Raw genomic sequence first — 18,475 nt, 5'->3', positions numbered from 1 at the left:
GACGGTTTAGCCCCGGTCTCCCCTACTGTCCAAGTACAAGTTTTTCTTTAAGAAAATTGTATCTTTACATTAATTGATTCGTATTGTTTATAAAAATAAAAAGTAAGGAATTTGAATTATAAATACTTAACAAAATATTATGTCACAATACTGTAACTTTCAAGCCTTATAACTCGAAAAGTACTTAATGAAAAAATACTTAATTATAGTGTTTTGGAAAGCTCTCGACATAAGCTATAAAAATATGCAGTAAAAAATAGAGGGTTCCATTTAAGAAACTAAAGGTGTCTTTGACCTGACCTTAACGATGCCACCCAAAGTCAAATCAATAACACCATCTTATGTTCCCCTCAAAACCATACAATTTTTGTCTAAAACGTTTTTCTCTAAAATGCTTAGTTTTTGAAAGAAAAGAGGTGGACGGGTGGTCTCAGACACCCTGTATATATATAATATATATATTAATTTAAGTAATATAAATTAAAATTTATGTTAATAATAATTAATATTAATTTATTAAAATTTTCTTCTTAATTAAGTAATTGGAATTATATTCTGTTAATATTTTTTACACAAGAAAAAGAATTCTCTTTGAGCACATTGATAAGTCAACATTAAGATAACAAATACATGATATAAAAATGTATGATAAATAATCAATGCATAAAGAGACTTACAGGGTTTGTGATTCGCACAGATAGATATTTTTATATATATCTGTATTCCGTGCAGCTGGAAACGCTGCTGCGTCTCATAACGACTTCTAACGAAAAAAATGTCAGCTGAAAATTTTTCCGTTTCTTAATTGTAAAATTTGGCAATTTTGGACTTTGAGCTGGAATATCTCAGCATAGAGGACACAGAGTAAAAGTGAAGACAATTTTGTGATATAATATGAACCCAACGAATCGGTTATTAATAAGCCCACCCAGAAACGCATCGGTTCAGCTGTTATCGTTTAACTTTTAGATTTAGTTGAACGATAAATCTTGCCTGCACTCAACTAGTTGGGCGGCGTAAGTATAGCGCCTGTGTCTTGCTTTGCGCGTACACTTGGCGTGAGACAATAGGAAGTTTTTGCAATACCGTCTTTCAGGTAAACGTTATCTGAATTGTTCAGATACATTCACTCTATATCTGAACAATTCAGATACGGTTACCGTATTTGAAAGACGGTATTGCAAAAACTCCCTAATACTACTGTGTCTCTTGATTTGTATATATTTTGCAACTGTACAATGTTTTTATTTTAACGCAACGTTTGTTTTGTATTTCGACATTTCAGAAATTGTTGAAATTAAATTCAACAGGACATTGTTAAATTTCGGCATTTTACAAAAATCTAGACAGACTTGGAATAATTAAAGACTAATTGAATAATTAAAGAAAACAGACTATGTAGACCGTATATATGCTACACGTACACATATATGCATGTCCTGCTATATGTATACCCTTATTGCCATGCGTCAGGCGTATCCGTGGCAACTGGGAACGCGTGGTGCAACACTTGCCATTCCCATTAAAAGTGACACACAATAGCAAATACCATCTTCAAAATAGATAAAATGTCGAGCGAACCGTGAACAAAGCTATCTTTTCGAAGCAATGATCGCACGGCGACATAATTCCAACTGCATAATCATATCTGTTATCATACAATCGTCTAAAAACTGCTTTTCTACGACCAGTGTCCAATTACCAGTTTTTACACAATCAACTGATTATTATTATATAATTAATTTTCACTGCCCAGTGTGATTTCGCGAAAGTGATGTGCAATCCATCAGTTCGTCAATCAAGAGCTCTCAGTCGCGTAGAAATAAAATAGCGCGTTCAGAGCAAGGGGTGCACTGTTAAATAAATAAATAAATAAATAAATATTGAATTATACTCACAATTAATCTGAAATATTAAAATACATTTTCAAAAAAATATTAAAATTGCAGTCTCGTGAAAGGAAGGATTAATTCAAAGATAATATTCTCAGAATGCCACAGAAAATCCTTTCGAACGCTAACTGAGAATAAGTATAATTAAAGGATATTATAGATTGATTAGCGCGTCGCATGGATACTAATTACAGAGCAAACATCGCAAAGTGGCTGCCGCTTTCTGACGGTGCTCTCGACAAATGGCTCGTAGACGCTTCTCTTTTGGACGAGAGAATGGGAAAGCTTGCGGGATGCGTAGCTTTAATCATCGAGGACGCCGCGGAGGCTCGGACTTGCGATCAGGAGGTTGGAATATAATTAAACTAATCAGAAAACTTATCTTCGCTAGTAAATAATTAACAAAAATAATTTTTACTCGACCCAACTGGCCACATTTATTAATTGTAATAATTACGACGTTTCGATCATTGTTTATGGTCCTTCTCAAGTTTGAAAATCTAAGTCATAATAGAATAAAAATTCGTAATGTAACATTTCACAAATACTCCAAAATTCTGACGTCATATCAAACGAGTTAAAAATCGAATATATGTAAATTTACAGCGAAAATGTTTTTTGTTGTTAGTAAATATAAAAAATTAAATTAAAATGCGGACAATTAATTGCTTTGGACATTTCACAGGTCTTCGAGGAAGTAACAGATAGCCTGGAGGAATTAATAGAAAATTATAAATCGATGTGCAATTCGGCGGAATTAAGCAATCATCCGATATACAAATATAAGATAAATCATCTGTCGATGGTATTGAAGCGCAAACTGAATATCATCGCGAAGTTTATCCAAGATTTGATTAATGACATTATTGATTGCAAAAATGACGAGAACATAAGAATAGTGTTCAGGTAAAAGTCAAACAAAAATTCAATTTTTTTCTACTACTTTGATTATATTTTATGTTTGCTTCTGTTTAGCTTTATTATCTTAATTGCTCTTTAATATCAGAGAATTAATTTATTTTCATAGAATTTTTTCCATATATACATTTAAATTTCTCCAATACTGCCAGATAATAGGTAACAATATAATGGATAAATTGCAGATTGGTAAATGCTTACAACAAAATCCTCGACATGAATCCGGACGTGTCGGATCCGTCTGTCAATGTCTTTTACAACGATTGCCCATCCATGCTGGAGCCTTTGAAGAAAATCTCCGTGACGAAAATATTGCAAGCGAGTGTTCCAACATTTCTTATTCGTCGCTGCAGCTTTCGGCAATCTAGAATTGATATTTTCTTTTAATAAACATATTTTAAGTTAAACGGATTTAACAGCACATTTCGTAACGTTACAATATCAATAATTTTAGATATTAGCGAAGAACAGGGCGGAGGAATCCTGTCACGAACTAATCGACTGTCTTCTGGCGAATTACGAGCCCCACGAGAAAACCAAGCCTGTGTCTACAACGAACGACGTGGACGTTTCAGAAAATTCTAGCATTGAAATCTATCGGTCGGTTTGCGATCACAATTGCACCACCAATATTATTATCGTTTTAAAGCACGATCTTACATGCAATGCATATGTAAACCTTTATATATATATTTTTCTATATTTTTTTATATTGTATCCAACTATTGTCAGGACAATACAATTGCCATTTAATCAAATATATCTTGGTATATTTGTTGTCTCAAACTCCAGCGCTCTTACGAGACATTTAACACCACCGATCACGAGTGCGACATCGCTGTCCGAAGTGGAGGCATCCAATATCGAAAGTGTGCAGGCACTTGTGAACACGCAAAACGAGCAGATCCTTAGACTCTTAAATGTCGTGCAGGAAATATCACCGCAATTGCTTGGCGCGGACGCCTTAAAGACCAGTAAAGGTACAGTCCGAATGGATTCGAAGACTACATCTTCTAGCGTTAAATTACAGAATATCACAGTTGAAACGATGCATAAAATCTTATTAGGCGAGACGAGATTGAGAGGCAGCGCGGTAAAGAAGGTAAAGAACTACTATCAGGAGGTGGCATGGGGCGCGTTGTCCAGTATTTTAGATCATGTGATACTGTGGTGGTCGCACGAAGCACTCGCGACTCATCACAGCCACGGCGCTCAGCATCTCAAGGATTGGCTGCGGCAGTTCATTCAGGGGAACGATAGTAAGAATGTCTTTCTATTTAGGACACTTCTCATCTTTAACAAATGCCATCCTTCGGAGAGAAAATATTGTACGTCCTTAAAATTTCAGCCCCGCCTACAGTCAGATCAGCGCTGCAGACTTTGTGCGACGCGCTCGGGTATCACACCACCGTCATTGCTTGGGACCAGATGTTTAGATTAGCTTACACCTCGGCCTTCGAGTGCCGTTCGAAACCGTCGTCCACGGAGGTCGGTACTCCAAGGAGGAAACTTCTAATCTAAAATTTCGAGGATATCTATTTGATAAAATGCACTAACAAACGTATAGGATTCACAGCAGAAAAATCTGTAGTGAAGAGAGAAAGAGAGAGAGAGAGAGAGAGAGAGAGGAGAGAGAGAGAGAGAGAGAGAGGAGAGAGAGAGATAGGAGAGAGAGAGAGAGAGAGAGAGAGAGAGAGGGAGAGAGAGAGGGAGAGAGAGAGAGAGAGAGAGGGAGAGAGAGAGAGAGAGAGAGAGAGAGAGAGAGAGAGAGAGAGAGAGAGAGAGAGAGAGAGAGAGAGAGAGAGAGAGAGAGAGAGAGAGAGAGAGAGAGAGAGAGAGAGAGAGAGAGAGAGAGAGAGAGAGAGAGAGAGAGAGAGAGAGAGAGAGAGAGAGAGAGAGAGAGAGAGAGAGAGAGAGAAATAACAAGTTTCCACATAGATAATGGCAAGTGATTGTTATTAATTGTTTTTGTAGGGAACCGACACCGGCCAAATGTTCGTCGAGCTGTTCCAGTTGCTGGTCACTCTCAGCAACGAATGCGAGGTGGGCGGCGAGTGGGTGATAGGAGCACCCTTGGTTGAACTGCCATTGTCGGAGCAGATCGTCGTGTTGCACAGGATGGACCATTCGGTGCACACGGCGAGATTGTGGGCCATTCAGGAGGCCAAGATTATAGCTCACACTTGGGACCTGGATGTATTCTTCCTTCTTGTCAAGGGCGATGTAGTGAACTGTTTCGAAGAGCTGTCTTACCTCAAGGTACTACTCTTTTATCTCTGTTATAAAGAAAATGCACTATATTTAGCTTTCATTGATTGATTTCAGCTTGCTGATCACACGACCGCATTGTCCATGAATTCTATTAGCGTCCAAGTGTACGTGTGCACGAAGATGAGAGCAAAGATCGTTTCCGAAGTCAAAGCGAACGTTGAATTGCTTCAGGTATGTTACACGAGTTTGGATTTCAGATAAATAAATGGAAAAGAAGATTTTCGAAGTAAAAACTCTCAGATGAATAAATTAAGTGTACATATATAACTTGAATTAATAATTTTTCATTTCTATCAACATCTTTTGTATGAATAATGCCCTAATTATTTGTTATATATATATATATATTTAAGATAATAAAATTTAATAGGGGTAAACAGTACAGTTGTTGGCCACTCTACAATGATTGGCCACATCTTAAAAAATTAAAGATTATAAAGAAATACTATTAAAATGTTTTTAATTATAAATACAAAAATATTTAATACACTTTTAAACATTTTAATAGTATTTCTTTATAATCTTTAATTTTTTAAGTTGTGGCGAATCATTCTAAAGTGGCCAACAACTCTATTGTTTACCCCTATATATCGTTCAAAAATCGGGAAATAATTCTTTCGCAAATGATAATTTTCAGCTCGAATCTGTTGCTTATAAAACTACAGATGATTTTATATTTCTTTATTTCTGCAGATCTGCCCTGCTAAGTGCATCGACACGCTTGCCAAGATCTGTCGTGTGATCAGCCTAGCGAATTTGCACATGTGCTTTCCACAGCCAAGTTATTGGAGAAGAAACAACGACATATCTCCGATGACGGCCAGTCTTTATGTAGAAACTTATTTTGGTACGTTTTTGCTATTATTTGTCTATTATCTTGAAATAAAATGCTTGAAATTGTCGTAGAAAAAGTATTGCTGCCAGTGTTGGAAGTGATAGAGGACCACGAAACATCCAACATGATTCTACGAATAATGTGCGAGGCATGGCTTGATTATATTTATCTGCACCGCATCAAATTTAGGTAAATTTCCCGTTTGCTCGATATATGTCCTAATGAAGCTATTTAATTGTGAGACGATTTAGGAATAGTATGCAGAAGCGAAATTTACGTTTGCCAACATTTCTATATTTTCTATTATTTATTCTTATTGCGCATTAAAATAAATTTCTAGCGAGTACGGTGCGCAACAACTGTTGACGGATTTCGCGTACGTATCGACGTGGGTCACCGAGTGCTCAATCATCTCGCAAAACGTCAGGAATCACTTGCTGAAGAACGAGGTTCTACGTCGTTGCGAGGGCGTTGGTCGGCTTCTGTTGAGGCATCCGGGCGAAGCTATCGCTATGCACAAACGATTGGGTAAGTCAAGTATAGTGAAATTTCTTTGGAATATGTACTTCTCAAAGGTGTTTTGCAAGTTTTGGTGAAAGAGGCTTTATCGCAGATAAATTGTCGAAATGTATTTTTCTGAGTACTTCCACCTCGTCTACATTACGAGGAGATTCATGAACTGTTCAAAAATCGATAATTCTTTTTATTAATGACGGAAATCCACATCTCTGCGACGCTTCCTTTCAAAGAGAGATTAATTGTAAGCCTCCTTTTTGCTGCTCTTTGTGCGGTTTCAGCTCGAAGAACGAACGAGCGTGGATCGCCCGAATCTCCAGGTCTGGAACGCATGCCAGCTGAGATGTACGTTCCGAATCAAGAACAGTGGCTTGAACTGCGCGCTCCTAAGCGATACAATTTTTGCTGTATGGAATAAAGGAAGTAAACGGTGAATCGTCAATCGGAACTTTGACTGTCACGTTTCTTTTCCCAGAATCATTTACAAGTTGGTGAATGCGGCAGCTCGATGTATTATAAATATTTCTTATTATATTGTATGTGAAATCGCAAAAGAAGTCAATAATTTATCAAAATTAATCAAATTTTATTTACTTTTACCAATTTTATTTTGTATGCTTATTAATTTTATCCATGTTATTATTAATTAATAGAAATTAATTTGTGTCTCTAAATCACTCACGAAAGGAAATGGAAAATAGTGCCGAAAATTATTTCATGCAATATTCGTTTTTCACGTTAATAAAAAATCATTATGTGGTTATGTGCACAAACTGTGGTCATTTGTTGCCGATATAGATTTATGTTCTTGAGAAACCCAACAAAGGCCGGAAGCCTTTTCATAATACGACGGCGTATTACATTACGTAGGTACAAGATGCGTAGCATCATGCACCGCGTCATCGTCCGTCGTCCCTAGCAGTCAGACGTCGGCGTTCATTGTCAACACCACGGTATTACAATAACATCAATCTCGATAGAAACTTTAAACAATGTAGAGTCTCAAACGTTGACGTAATGTCAAGAGTACAGTGTTACGTTACAAACGCATACAAGATGACAATCGGGAAATTGCTGAAATCAAATGGTTGTTATTGTTATTTTTGTGTAATAGGTAAATGAAATGAAATAAATCAAATGTTAAAGTGCAGAAAAAACACGTTATTTTTACTAGTGCAGTGTAGTGCAAAAGAAATGTACACATATATAAACTTGTAAAAATAAATATAAAAAAGAGCCCAGCAATTCGGCTGGTTGCGTGACTCATTCTCGGTGATATACGTGTTGGAAATGATGATGATCATCCGAGCTTGTATAATATGATCGAGGTGTTTTTGGAAACTATTAAATATACTTATATATCTTCGAAAAGTTCCAGGTATAAATGCATTTCAATGAAAAGCATTTATCACATTAATTATTAATGTTATAGAAAGTATATATTTAATAGTTTCCAAAAACATGCATTTATATCGCTCATGCCGAGATCTTTCGAACATACATCACTGAATCATCACGCAAGTTAACTTTTCGGCTTTATGTTTTTTTACAAGTTCACAAATGTGTATTTTTTTGCACTATATGTTAATAAAAATGACGAGTTTCTTCTGCAGAGTATATAGTTTAACTACTGGCCATTAATTATAAAATAATAGTCATTTAGTTTAAGCAACTTTCCCGTAGATACATTCCTTAACTTTGTTACTCTTCGACGTCTGTGTGACAGCAAAATTAAATTGTACAATAAACGACTTATTATTCCAGTTTGTTTTACATTGCGATTCGCGGTCGTATTTTCGTATACGGCAGGATAACGTGTTTGTTACGTGATTGTTACAAATCATCTCTGCAATATGTGTGATCTATATCGAGACGCAGACTCGTTGCCACCGCCGTGTCTCACCGCAAAATAAAAATGCGGCGAGGCAACTCATGTTTCACTCTTATGTAATCAGGTTGCCTGCGTGTGAACCAAGTAATCCACTTTGAAGACTTTATTGGATATATTCTCTTCTTCACCCGTTCTTCATCAACGAAGAACAAAAATCATATACATAAGTGCGCATTTAAAATCTTGTAAATGACAGCGACTCGTTAAAACCTTAGGAGCGTCTCGGTTAAAAATTATTTTGAACGTGCCGGTTTTTTCTCATTGACAATTTCTCGACAGAGGAGGGCAAAGTTTGACGGTGCGGTGTGTTGTGTAATTACTGAGATCTTAATTAACAATTTATTATAAATGCTGCACCGGAAGAGCTCGAGTATTTTTGCGTATTGATCACTCATGCGAGAGACGTGTTAGTCGTGCAAGGTGAGTCACATAAGGGAGATCAAATTGCCGAACGAGAAGGAGCCTCGCCTGTCTATTGCCGCAGACAGAATTCTGCACATTATCTAGCCGTATTTCTGTGCGACGAAAATGCGCAATATCACGGAAAGAACGCCTCTGAGAAGATCCGCGGATTCACCCGATCACGTCGAGTTCGCCAGCTTCTTGAGAACCCGAAGAACGCGACTCCGACAGTTCCAATGCTGCGTCTGCGGCATCCTGATGTAAGTTCGTGTGGATCGTGTACAAGATAGGAAATAATCAATTAAATAATTTCTCATATAAATTTCCAAATTTCGAAATCACCAAATTTTATTCTACACATTATAGAAATAAATTATATACACTTTACAAAAACTGGAGCTAAATTAACAAACCTGCTGTTTTGGAAAGAAAAAAAATGGAAAAGTGCAAATGTCAGAAATAAATAGTTCAAGCTTCAATTCAACAACTATCCAGCTAGCAGAAGCTTCTAAAAGACATCTTAAAAACGCTTAAAAGACATCCAAAGCACGTCTGAAAAATTATGTCGTCTTTTAGATGTCTTTGTGATGTCTTTAAGACGTTTTTAGAACTTTCTGCTAGCTGGGTAAGATTTCTAAAATCGAGCCGCCTGTCAGTAAGCGGAAGAATTTGACCTAATGTTAAATAACAGCAAATTTTATGCCGAAAATATCACACATTAGAGAGATTGAGATCGCTGAGCGACTAGATTTTTTAATACGATTCTCTACGATTTTAGAGTGGTTTTCACCATGGCTTTGGTGGTGTCCATCAGCTATTCTATGAGCCATACCAACTCTACTAATCCCGCGATCGACAACGCAACGTCCCCCGGCAACCTAGGTAGCACCTTGAGATTAGGACTGGCAGCTGGATCTACCTCGCACGCGGCCTTCAGCAGTACCGCTAGTGCCACAGCCGAGCCCAATTCCGTCCTAATATCTAATGAGGACATCGACACTCCGACGAGACATCTCAGCCAGCTAGAATACACGCAGGGATTGCGAGCTGGCAAACAGGCGATGAAGGATCGTCTATCCGCAGATATGATCGCCGCGAAGTCACCGTTACCGTCTCCATCCCCTGAATCCAGGCATCGCCACGCAGTGAGCACGTGCTCCAACGTTAGTGCTCTTGCTTTAGCAGCGGTAGGTGAAATCGCGGCAACGAGAATGATCGAGAAAATGAGGTGAGATTTGGTTTTGTTCTGTATGTATGTCATAAATACGACGTAGAACTTAACTTTTTAAAGAAAAGTATTACCAAACACCTTATATAGTTATAATTTAAACTATTAAAACTGCTTTAGAGACGATCTATAATCCACATCAGAATTTAAAATATAATGTTATTCAATATTAATATTAATTATATTTAATATTATTTATAATTTTATTTTTTTCATATAAAAAGAAGAGTTTAAAAAGTCAGGACGCACATTTAGTTGGTTGCATGGTATAATGATTCTTATGTTATGTTTAGATTTGGCATGTGAGTGACTATTTCGATGTAAGGAGTTCTAGAGTCTAGATAGAAGGAGAGATAGAAGGATAGATTTCTTTGAAAGCGCAGTTAATGTTAGAAGCGTATTTAATAGTTTAGAAGCGTATTTAATAGTTTTCAAAAGCTCCTCAATTTTAGTGCAAGTTTAAATGGTCATTATTTCATCGAAATCATTGAACCATGCAACAAATGTTGATATTTTTTTAATAATATTTATTTTTAAGTACAGATTTATAAATGTATATTTTCTCGGCATTATGTGCTAATAAAAATAACAGTTTTTTTTCTATAGTATAGTATTTAAAATTAATTTCTTTTGTCCACTCATTACAAAATAACAAATATCTAATTTCAACAACTTCTCAATTGTCAACCAGTAGATCGTCTAAACTTTATTTTTTGGGACTAATATTCATTTATTAATGATCGAAATTATCATATAAAGTTGTTATAATATAATATATATAATCATATAAAGTTGTTTAGCTAGCCTTTACTTAGAATTTTAGTAATATTTTCCTATTTGAGGTCCATCCATGATGAACCGTCGGCGATTGATACCTTCTTCGATAGCGGCTGGTTACCGAAAAACATATGCAAACGATACTTCAATCACACCTGCAAAATCGGCAAGTATCGAACTATCGATGGCAGTTGTAATCGGCCGAGAGGATGGGGCAGCAGTATGATGCCCTTTCGAAGAACCCTACCACCCGATTACGCCGATGGAATCGAGTCGCCTCGAAAGGCACGATCCGGGAAGGACTTGCCTTCCGCTAGGGAAGTCAGTCTGAAGGTACATAAACCTTCGGCTAGCAGCAACCCGTCCTTCACGGTGATGTTGGCGGTGTTCGGTCAGTTTCTGGACCACGACATCACCGCGACCGCGCTCAGTCAGGGTGTCAACGGAAGTTCGATAGCGTGCTGCCCGCCGTTGGGAAGACAACATCCCGAGTGTTTTCCCGTGCGAGTAAACGCCGGCGATCCTGTGCACGATCTGACTGGCAGGACCTGCATGGACTTTATAAGATCGGCGCCGGCCCCACGATGCAAACTTGGTCCCAGAGAACAGCTCAATCAGGTAATCGCGTTCGTATAATCTATTTACGACGTAATGCGGATCGCCTTTTCTAAAAAGATGATAACATGTATGTTTCCATTATGTTACTCGAATCTCATTAAACTTTTGATTGAAATAATGAGCTCGTCTCTCCTTTTTATACTTCCAACTCTAAAACATAAAACTAATTGTAACAGATCAGTGAACTCTTTCCGAAAAAACGAATTTTCATAGATGTGTAAAATTTATGAAACTGGGAGATTTCTCTGTCGAACATAGATTTGAACATAATTTGTCAAAGGCAATCGAGACTGGAAGATTTTGTAGATAATCCGTTGCGTCCAGGTCAGCGCCTTCATCGACGGCTCGGCTATTTACGGCTCCGACAATGAGACCGCTCGCGACCTGCGCGAGTTCACCGGTGGTCGTTTGAGGATGCAGTTCACTCCCGACAACAGGACTCTGCTACCACCCAGCACGAATCCCGATGACGGTTGCAATCGGGAAGCCGAGCGACGCCGGGGCCGCTATTGCTTCGCCGCGGGCGACTCCAGGGCGAACGAGAACCTACACCTGACCACGATGCACCTTCTCTGGGCGCGACAGCACAACAAGATCGCGAACGAATTGGCCAGGATCAATCCCTCTTGGAGCGACGAGACGCTCTATCAGGAAACGCGGCGTATTGTCGGCGCTCAATTGCAGCACGTCACTTATCGCGAATTTCTTCCCGTTATCGTAGGCGACGAGAGAATGAACGAGCATGACTTGGACTCCCTCGAGTCGGGCTACAAGAAACAAACGCACGATCCGGACGAGCCGGAGAATGATCCGACGATCGCCAATCACTTCGCGGCCGCGGCATTCCGTTTCGCTCACACCTTGCTACCGGGGTTGATGAGAATGACGGATGCCGAGAAGGGCACGTCGTCCTATATGGAACTGCACAAGATGCTCTTCAATCCGTACAGTCTCTACGCCGCCGACGGCGTCAGACGTTCGGTTACCTCGGCCACGACCAACGTTATTCAGAGGTACTCCACGCACGTAACTTCGCAGCTGACAAGTCATCTCTTTGAAGACCCCATGGACAATTCTACGGTACCATGCGGCCTTGATCTGGTATCGTTGAACATCCAACGAGGACGGGATCATGGATTACCGGGATACCCTATGTGGCGGGAACATTGTGATCTAGGAAAGGTGGGGAATTTCAGCGACCTCGAGGGCCACCTGGACCCTCAATCACTGGAACAGATATCGATGCTCTATGAGACTGTCGACGACGTAGATTTGTATACCGGCGCATTGGCGGAAATACCGGAGTCGGACAGCTTGATCGGGCCCACGTTTACGTGCTTAATACTTGATCAGTTCGCGCGTTTGCAAAAGGGAGATCGTTTTTGGTACGAGTTTGCTGAACAACCATATCCTTTTACAGAAGGTACGGTAAATTTGGCTAAGTTTATATTAGTAGCAACTATAAAGACTATTTTAAAAAATACACCAACAAATAATAAAATTTCAGTATAGGAATTTATCAACTATCTTTTAATTTTGCGAAAAATAAATAATTTATGCATTTGTAAATTTGAAACATATAAGTTCCTACAGTCTTATTGTCCTATCTTTCACCTAAAAAGATTTTAGATTTTAATTAAAATCCTTTTTTTTATAACTATATTTGTTATCGTTTGCGTAGAGTTTTAGTTTGATATAAAATTAAATTAAAATTTTATATTTTTATTATTTTCTAAAGTCTAAAATATGCAGAATTTAATTATTTCACAGGACAACAGACTATAGTCTTTGATTGTCACAGCCTCGATTTAAAGAAAAAAGATGTAGATATATATTTTTAAAAAATGTGCTTTTATATAAATATTAGTTTACTATAAGTTTTTGATATTTATAGAACATTTTTATTGTGTCAAAATCTTAAATATTAAATGGAAATATAAACGCAATAAAAACCGTAATATTTATACGAATTTCAGGCCAGCTCGTGGAGATACGCAAGAGTTCGCTGGCAAAGTTAATATGCGATTGTTCTGACGCAATCACGCACGCTCAGATGAGAGTTATGCGTTCTGTTGGTCCTGACAATCCTATAATATCGTGCGAAGACATACCAGGACCTTCCTTTGCACCGTGGAAAGAAAATCATCCTTCCGATGCGTCATCGTAGCACTTAAAACTTTAGAAATAAAGCGTATATGTACCTATGTACAGAGTATTTCAAAAATTATATATCGGATATACTTTTAATAAAAAATGTATTAATCAATTTAGAGACGACTTTTTTAACTGTACTCGAATAGATAAACAAAACTACATTTTTCAGTTAATTTCAAATGGAGTTTAATATAAAAGGAGTTTGATTGAAAACGTAAAGACATATTATAATGCTAGAAATTATAGAAAATTACAATAAATGATGATGTTTGTCAGCATTTTTGCTGGGAAAAAGTTGATTCTAAATTGGCTAAAAAATTTGTTATTAAAGAAATATATATAATGGTTTGGGATATTCTGTGTATAAACTTTCTTTAAACTGAACATTAAAGGGGCCTATTCTGTAAATGTTAACGAGACATCATTACGTGTTTTGCGCAGATATAATATACCATAGAAAAGCTACGCAAAGCACGTAACGATATCGTTAACGTTTACAGAATAGGCCCCTAAGTCACTAGGCGATAGCGCAAGAAATAGAGATATACGCTTACATTTTCATATGTGTGTATTATTTCTATTATTTCCTTCTTTTATATGATTCAAGCGCAGTATTAACATCAGACATTTTGCAGACTAATTTAAATTATTTAATTAATTCAGTTTAATTAGATTGAGCAAATTTTTTATATGTACTTTAAACATTTTGACAATAATAAAATAAATATTCGTCAATGTATCCTTATTACAAAATCATTTCGCTCACGTTGTTGACATATGTTTTTATAAAGTTACAAATTTCGTTTAATTATCCACTGGTCTTCTGACAAATGCGATTATATATGTGTAGCTAAAAGTTTGAAGCGTTCCTGGAGCAAAAATTACAAATATGATCTAATTAAAAAACATTACAAAAGAAATATATACATATAAAACAAAAAATATTACAAAAAAATGTAAATTAATAATAGATAAAAGAGGTCATATAATAAAATTTTCACGAAAATGGTAATTCCTGTGTCTTGGGGTAAAATATACGAATACGAGGACAGTCTCTAAGATTTCTAACTGTAAGAATAAATTAGATTGTTAACAGTCGAAACTTGGAAATGCTCCGTTTGAACCGAAGTATCCTCGCGTACTTGCATATGTAACAAAAATTCCTGATAATTGTTCCTGCGTTTTGTGCCAAAATGTACAAGTGCGAGGACAATCTTTAAGATCTATGACAGTAAAAAAAAATTGATCGATTGTTAATAAACTACTTGTACACTTTGGCACAAAACGCACAATTTATCTTTTATTTTTTTATTAACTTTAAATTGATTTATTGTTATATAATTTTATTGTCTATATAAGTATATATATTTCTCTTTGTAATCCTTATTAATTAGCGCAAATTTTTAATTTTTGCTTCAAGGACGCTCCACTTCACCTACATACAATGATTATATATATCTATATAAACTATCGAAAAAATCATTTATTTAAGAATATTAAATTTTATATATTTATAATAACAATTAAGTTTTATGCATATAATTATATAATAAAATTTAATTATCACAGTTTATTTTTGTTTATGTTATCGTCGCACTTTATACTATATCTCACAGTTCTCTAAATAAAAAATTATTCAGTTTCTCACCCATTGAATCCTCTAAATTAGTGAACCTGCTTCTTCTCTCTTTCTAAAGTGGATGCACTGCTCGGGGAACGCACAGCTCATACTTGTTATGTCTTGCTAGTCTCGCAATATTCATTACCTCGTCTATGGTTTCGATAAATCACAACGTTTAGAAGCAATGCACTATCTTACTACATATATTTCATCATTTTTAGCAAGACGTTCGTGATCAAATATTGAAAAATATTTTAAATCAGACTCGACGTTACCGATAATACAGTCGCGAGACTCGCGTCACTCGCGAGAGTGTCTGAAGGTTTCTTTTCTAGGCTCGCGATGCACGCGTTCCATTGATACGATTGGAAAAACGAGAGGATGGAGGGTGAATTAAGAATTGTGGTGAAATGGAGCGGAAAGGAATACGATATCCTCGATATTCAAGTGGAAGACACGGTTCTTACTCTAAAAGAGCGTATACACAAGGAAACAGGTGTTCGTCCGGAGCGACAGAAGCTGCTGAATCTGAAGTTTAAAGGTTATGTTTTGAACAGTTTTTTTTTATCAGTTTCATCAGATAAATAATTATTGTCGCAATTTTAATAATTTATTTTGAAGTCTATCGTCTTGAGGGAAGTGAAGAATGTCTTGCTACTAATTATCATATTTTTCTGTAATTGTTTAACTTGTATTTTATGTATTACATAGGTATACATGCATATGTACAATAATATATGTGTAATATATAAAATACAAGTATATACATATATATGTGTGTGTATGTATGTGTATTATATATGTGTAAATATTATTTATAATTCTTAAAATAATTTCTTTACTTTCCTACACCTATACATGAAAATGGAAAAAATTATAGATAGCTCGTAGGGCATATTAGATTATGTACAGAGATCATATATACGTTAAATCTAATGGTTTTTAAAATAACTTTTTTAATTTCTATTCATTGATTGTTTTTATTCTCGAAAAGCAGTATAAAAATTTATAATATATATACAGTTAATATAAATAGAAACTTTTACTTTATTAGGCAAGGCAGCGCAAGATGAGGACATAATCGGCAAATTAAATTTGAAGCCTGGCTTCAAACTGATGTTAATGGGCTCGCGCGAGGAGGATATCGCTGAGGTCAGTCAAGCACCCGAGAACGTACCTGATGTGATCAATGATCTCGACATAGAGGAGGAGGAGGTAGAAATCGAGAAGGCTGAGATAAATCTACGTAAAATTCAGATACGAATCGACCGCTACGTGATCACAGAGCTGAATCCTCTAAGGGAGGGTAAGAAGCTCCTTGTGCTGGACATAGATTACACTTTGTTCGATCACAGATCAGTGGCGGAGAGCGGCTCGCAGCTGATGCGTCCGTATCTTCATGAATTTTTGACGCGCGCTTATAAAAATTACGACATAGTCATCTGGTCGGCGACTAGCATGAGATGGATCAACGAGAAGATGAAGCTGCTGGGAGTTTCGAATCATCCGAACTACAAGATAGCCTTTCACCTGGACGTCCTCGCTATGATCACCGTTCACACACCGAAATACGGCGTCGTCGGGGTAAAACCGCTTGGCATTATCTGGGGAAAGTACAAGCAGTTCTCCGCGAAGAATACAATAATGTTCGACGACATCAGACGAAATTTCATAATGAATCCGCAGTCGGGATTGAGGATAAAACCCTTCAAACACGCTCACACCAGCAGAGTCAAAGATTTCGAGCTACTGAAGCTGTCGAGATATCTGGAATTGATAGCCGACCTCGATGACTTTCAAACACTTAACCATAGAAAATGGGAGGAGTACAAGCCGAAAAAGAGCGGCCAAAGCAATGAACAGACTACTAGCAATGAGAAAAGTTAAATTTTGACGAAATTGTTATTTTTCTTCTTGCCAATTCGACGAAAGTAGTCGATCGATTGAAGGGGAATGATATTGATTGACGGGAGGCATACAGATTGACTTCAAGATTTGTATATGATAAAATGAAATGCATGAAGGGCATGCATTTGTCAGTTATTTTAAAATCATGACTGAAAAACAAGGCTGTTCTACATACGTTGGATAGGAATAACGAGATTAACTTAGCGTCAGTTTCCTTCGCACTGCATGAAAATTTGTAATGCGTGTGATATTGACTTTTTTGAAGACATACAATATTTTCACATGTTTCTTATTCTATGTAATTTGTGATGTATTTATTGGTTGGTTGTGTATACGTATATAAGAGCCTTTTGAATAAAATGCACGAGTGCAATCATGTAACGTATTTGAGTAAATCCACGTGCTGTGCATCACGTTTATAAAGTTTCCTATATGTATTTTTTTTGGCTATATTTGCGTTTTGCATCACGCGCACGAGATGTCGGCAAAACTTCGAATTTCATATGACACGAAACGGTTTAATTGTTCACATTTACATTTACGTGGGCGCACTGCGTGGGTTTCATGTTTCATGCAGCATATTTCAGCCATTAATATGTAATATACATTAAATTATGCAGACTGCAATATCTATCTATATACACTAAATGCGTTGGCGGACTTTATTTAGGGAGTTAAACAATTGTTAAATAAGATACTGTTTCCATTTTTCATACCAATTTAAAGTATTACGGAAGGATGTAAAATATGAGAAGTTCACATAACGATTGTAATAAAGCTAATTTTATCCGAAAATTTGATTTTTAATTTTGTCCACCTTCAAAACTTTTCATCTGCTAAACATGATAAATATATTATTATTTGAAATATATTTACAATTTTTTTTTCTCCCAAAACTTGTACGAATAAATAGTTTCTGCTTGGATAAGTTTAATTTGTTCTTACTAAATTCTCATATTCTTACATATATGTGTTTTCATAATTTTGAATATAATTTTGAAAAAGATTGCTGATAGAAGATAGCTATAATATTATATTTATGCACAAGAAGTAAAGATTTCAAAAAATTGGCTTCTATAAAAAATTTATTATATATTTTAAGTGATAATTTATCAGGATAAAGCTTCTAAACATAAAATCTGTCCAAGACACGCGCATTCATCCCTTTCTCTAAAAGTATCGCGCTAGAAAAAGTATTTATTAATAAATATACAAAAAGAGAATGTAGCGAACATCCCGCCTCAATTATTCATATACTACCAATCAGGTCAAGAACGACTCTCTAATCATACGAATCGGGAAAGCACTTCGCCGGAATATCGAGCGACTGGCCGTCTCATCGTCATGCCCATTGAGGAATAATAGAATTGATTCGCGTCGCAGGTCGCAGCTCTCTCTTTCTCCTCCTCGTCGATCGCTCGTCGTCGTCGCCCCTTACATAGGA

General features: G+C 36.6%; 3 protein-coding genes across 9 annotated transcripts; all 3 read left to right on the top strand.

Annotated features, from left to right (window-relative positions):
* The first annotated feature begins 1,171 nt into the window (after window positions 1-1,171).
* On the top strand, window positions 1,172-7,195 carry LOC139769251 (coiled-coil domain-containing protein 142). Its single transcript, XM_071700134.1, has 13 exons — window positions 1,172-2,240; window positions 2,578-2,798; window positions 2,996-3,128; window positions 3,265-3,410; window positions 3,603-3,790; window positions 3,878-4,069; window positions 4,159-4,298; window positions 4,785-5,069; window positions 5,136-5,252; window positions 5,775-5,928; window positions 5,988-6,105; window positions 6,257-6,444; window positions 6,714-7,195. The coding sequence occupies exons 1-13, from the start codon at window positions 2,070-2,072 to the stop codon at window positions 6,848-6,850; spliced, it is 2,190 nt and encodes a 729-aa protein (XP_071556235.1). The 5' UTR covers window positions 1,172-2,069; the 3' UTR covers window positions 6,851-7,195.
* A 110-nt stretch (window positions 7,196-7,305) lies between these two features.
* Window positions 7,306-14,241, top strand: LOC139769250 (salivary peroxidase/catechol oxidase). Of its 7 annotated transcripts, none has more exons than XM_071700132.1 (6): window positions 7,306-7,385; window positions 8,388-8,985; window positions 9,504-9,953; window positions 10,796-11,348; window positions 11,673-12,771; window positions 13,325-14,241. In XM_071700132.1, the coding sequence occupies exons 2-6, from the start codon at window positions 8,852-8,854 to the stop codon at window positions 13,513-13,515; spliced, it is 2,427 nt and encodes an 808-aa protein (XP_071556233.1). In that variant the 5' UTR covers window positions 7,306-7,385; window positions 8,388-8,851; the 3' UTR covers window positions 13,516-14,241. The 7 variants fall into 7 exon arrangements, with proteins under 7 accessions (XP_071556233.1, XP_071556232.1, XP_071556229.1 ...); XM_071700131.1 differs by having other exon boundaries at window positions 7,338-7,519; XM_071700128.1 differs by having other exon boundaries at window positions 7,338-7,519; window positions 8,197-8,985.
* Window positions 14,242-15,306: 1,065 nt separating this feature from the next.
* Ublcp1 (Ubiquitin-like domain-containing C-terminal domain phosphatase 1) lies at window positions 15,307-17,412 on the top strand. Its single transcript, XM_071700135.1, has 2 exons — window positions 15,307-15,664; window positions 16,178-17,412. The coding sequence occupies exons 1-2, from the start codon at window positions 15,505-15,507 to the stop codon at window positions 17,008-17,010; spliced, it is 993 nt and encodes a 330-aa protein (XP_071556236.1). The 5' UTR covers window positions 15,307-15,504; the 3' UTR covers window positions 17,011-17,412.
* Window positions 17,413-18,475: the final 1,063 nt, after the last annotated feature.

This window comes from Temnothorax nylanderi, unplaced genomic scaffold (assembly GCF_030848795.1).
Source record: "Temnothorax nylanderi isolate EJ_2023f unplaced genomic scaffold, tnyl_v1.0 TNYL_tig0021_pilon, whole genome shotgun sequence".
Taxonomy (NCBI): Eukaryota; Metazoa; Arthropoda; class Insecta; order Hymenoptera; family Formicidae; genus Temnothorax; species Temnothorax nylanderi.
Note: the sequence above shows the minus strand (reverse complement) of the source record. Positions and strands in the feature narration are given on the sequence as shown.